Source organism: Marmota marmota, unplaced genomic scaffold, assembly GCF_001458135.2.
Source record: "Marmota marmota marmota unplaced genomic scaffold, marMar, whole genome shotgun sequence".
Lineage (NCBI taxonomy): Eukaryota > Metazoa > Chordata > Mammalia > Rodentia > Sciuridae > Marmota > Marmota marmota.
Window position 1 is genome coordinate 6,441,640 of NW_025999949.1, and position 2,500 is coordinate 6,444,139.

A 2,500-nucleotide genomic window follows, 5' to 3' on the forward strand; every position below is an offset into this window, starting at 1 on the left:
GAGGGAGCGGCAGCCCGGACCGCGGGCACCGCAGGAGCCCCAGCGGCAGCGGCCGCCGCCGAGATGTCCCGACGAAAGCAAAGCAAACCCCGGCAGATCAAACGTAAGTTTTCGCGCGGGGCCCGGAGTTGGTGGGATTATTTCTGAGGAGAGGGGCGCACGCGGTGGGAACGGGGGAGGGGGACTCGGGGAAATCCTCTTCTTGTCCCCCGGATTTGTCAAACTTTGCTTGAGCCAGGGGAGGAACAACTAGACAGTCACAGACAGACAGAGGGCCAACCCAAGCGCAGGGCTAGAAGGAGGCTTCGAGGAACAGCCTTTTCTTGCTCGGGTTAGCCTTGGCGCTCCCAGGTTTTTTCCCACTGCCGACCCCCGCAAGCTGTGAGTCACCGCCGCTTTATCCTGGAGCCTGACAGGGCAGTCCCACTCATTTAGGCGCTTATTATTATTGTTGTTGTCATTGTTGTTGAGAAGGGGTGCTATTCTTGGGAACCACTCTTACCAACCAGGATGAGGAGCGGGTGGAGACCTCTGGGCAAGGGAGGTAACTTCCCCGGGAGGTGGAAAATCGGAGTGTCTGGGACCTGATTCTAGGCGGTGCCAGAGTCACGTTAAACCCGAAGTGAAACAAAAAGTAGGTGTAAAAGTTCGCGCCCCTGTAACTGGCAGCCGCGCGCCTCCACCCTGCGAGCGCGGGACTGGTGGCAGGCGGGTCGCACCCGGGAACTCTGAGTGGGTCGCGCCGGAGCCGCCGTGACATCCTGCAGAGCAGGGTTCAGTTTGCGTCTGGCCCTGGAGGCGCGCAGAGTCCTCGCTGGGAGGGGCCGCGATCACTTCCCTGCGCGGAAACTGAGTTCAAGGCAGCGGGCGCCCAGGAGAGCCAGTGGCCCAGTGCCCCAAGTCTCAGAGGACCTTGGTCGTGCTTACAGGGCACTGCGGGGCAGAAGACACCTGCTCCAAACATACAAACTCACAGAGATCCCCTAGGTCAACTTTCTTGCTTGGGGAAAAATCCTCCAATGGTGTTATATAGATAGGCCTGCGACATATCTTCAACGCTTTGGCCGAAAAGAAGAAAAAACCTTATTTATTTTTTTGCGAGCCATGTGATGTGTCTGTTTTTTTTTTTTTTTTTTTTTTCCCGTGTTGTTTAGCTTCTGGCAGCTAGTTTAAAACTAATTGTCATGTAATTTTGGGATAGAGCTTTATTAGTACCCCCTCCCCCCTTGATTATTAACCATGCTCATGTCCACATCCAAACATCGAAAGCTTCATTCGATGTAGTTTAAAAATAAATCTTATCAATCAGCTTGTCCTTGAAATGGGAACCAGGTTTTAAATGGTTCTCAACAGTCGTGTGTGTGTGTGTGTGTGTGTGTGTGTGTGTGTGAGAGAGAGAGAGAGAGAGAGAGAGAGAGAGAGAGAGAGAGAGAGATCAGACATAATTTTCTAGCTTTTATTTAGTGGATTTGTTTTTCCTTATACTTAAGTTCTCAGTGTAGGCAACTTGAGTTTAAGTAAGTAGTGAACTTCACTTTTGCTTGAAAACAGTTTTTATCAAATAGCAACACCATTCTTGAAGACTTTCACTTTTTCAGAGGGATTGTTCACACTTTGAATTAATTGCCTTATACTTTTTAGAACTAAGTTGATCAGATTCTTCTATTTAGATATTACATTTCTAGCACAAAACTGTGCCTATTACAAGATGGGATTATAAACATTAAATGCAAATGCTTTTTAGTTCATGGCTGTCATCTAGATTGTTAATAAATAATTAATATTAATTGATTGTATGGCAAAAGGACCATCTGATTTTACTTGGGAATACTTTGTTATCTTCTCAATTAGCTACATTATTTTTTTTTTCTTTCCTTCTATGTCCACCTCATATAATTGAAGATTAAAGCATTGGAACTAATTGCTGATGCTACTCTTGTGTTATAGGTCATAAAACATTTTACTGGTTTATTTGAATGCTGTGATTTATTAACAAAAATGCATCAAAGTTCTCCCATTTGAAAGTGAACAAATAATTATATTTACATATTTGTTTACAGTGATCATTGCCTGATGATACATTCATATATATATTATTAATATACATGCATTTTAGACTTTTATTGGATTCAGGTTGGGGTCACAGTGATAATCTATGCAAATATGGAAACCCTTATTCTCCCTTCCTCTGTTGAGGAAAATGAAAAATTAGAGGTCTTTGAATTGTTACATTAGAGCAGGGCTATCTCATAGCTTTTGGGGAGGAGATATTTAAATGTGGTTTAAGCAGCTCTAAAGTCATTTTAGTTGCAAACTATTGACATTTGTTTCCTTTTGCCTGTCCAAGCATAAGAGTCAAATTTGCGGAGGAAGAAGTTTGTCTTGATACTCAAAGACATTTCTATGATAGGTCTCCCCTCCAATTTTAGTAATGCATTAAGAAGTGAACCGTTTCCTATTACAAATAACACTGTTACTTTTGATATTCTGAATCAAATAT

General features: G+C 44.1%; 1 protein-coding gene across 2 annotated transcripts in view; it reads left to right on the plus strand.

The window, feature by feature from the left end:
- The first annotated feature begins 6 nt into the window (after positions 1-6).
- Zfpm2 (zinc finger protein, FOG family member 2) overlaps positions 7-2,500 on the plus strand; it is a 433,039-nt gene continuing 430,545 nt past the window's right edge. For both annotated transcript variants that reach the window (XM_048802003.1, XM_048802004.1), the window contains exon 1: positions 7-103. In XM_048802003.1, coding sequence (XP_048657960.1) covers positions 64-103 — 40 coding nt within the window. In that variant the 5' untranslated portion in view covers positions 7-63. The remainder of the gene's footprint in view (positions 104-2,500) is intronic.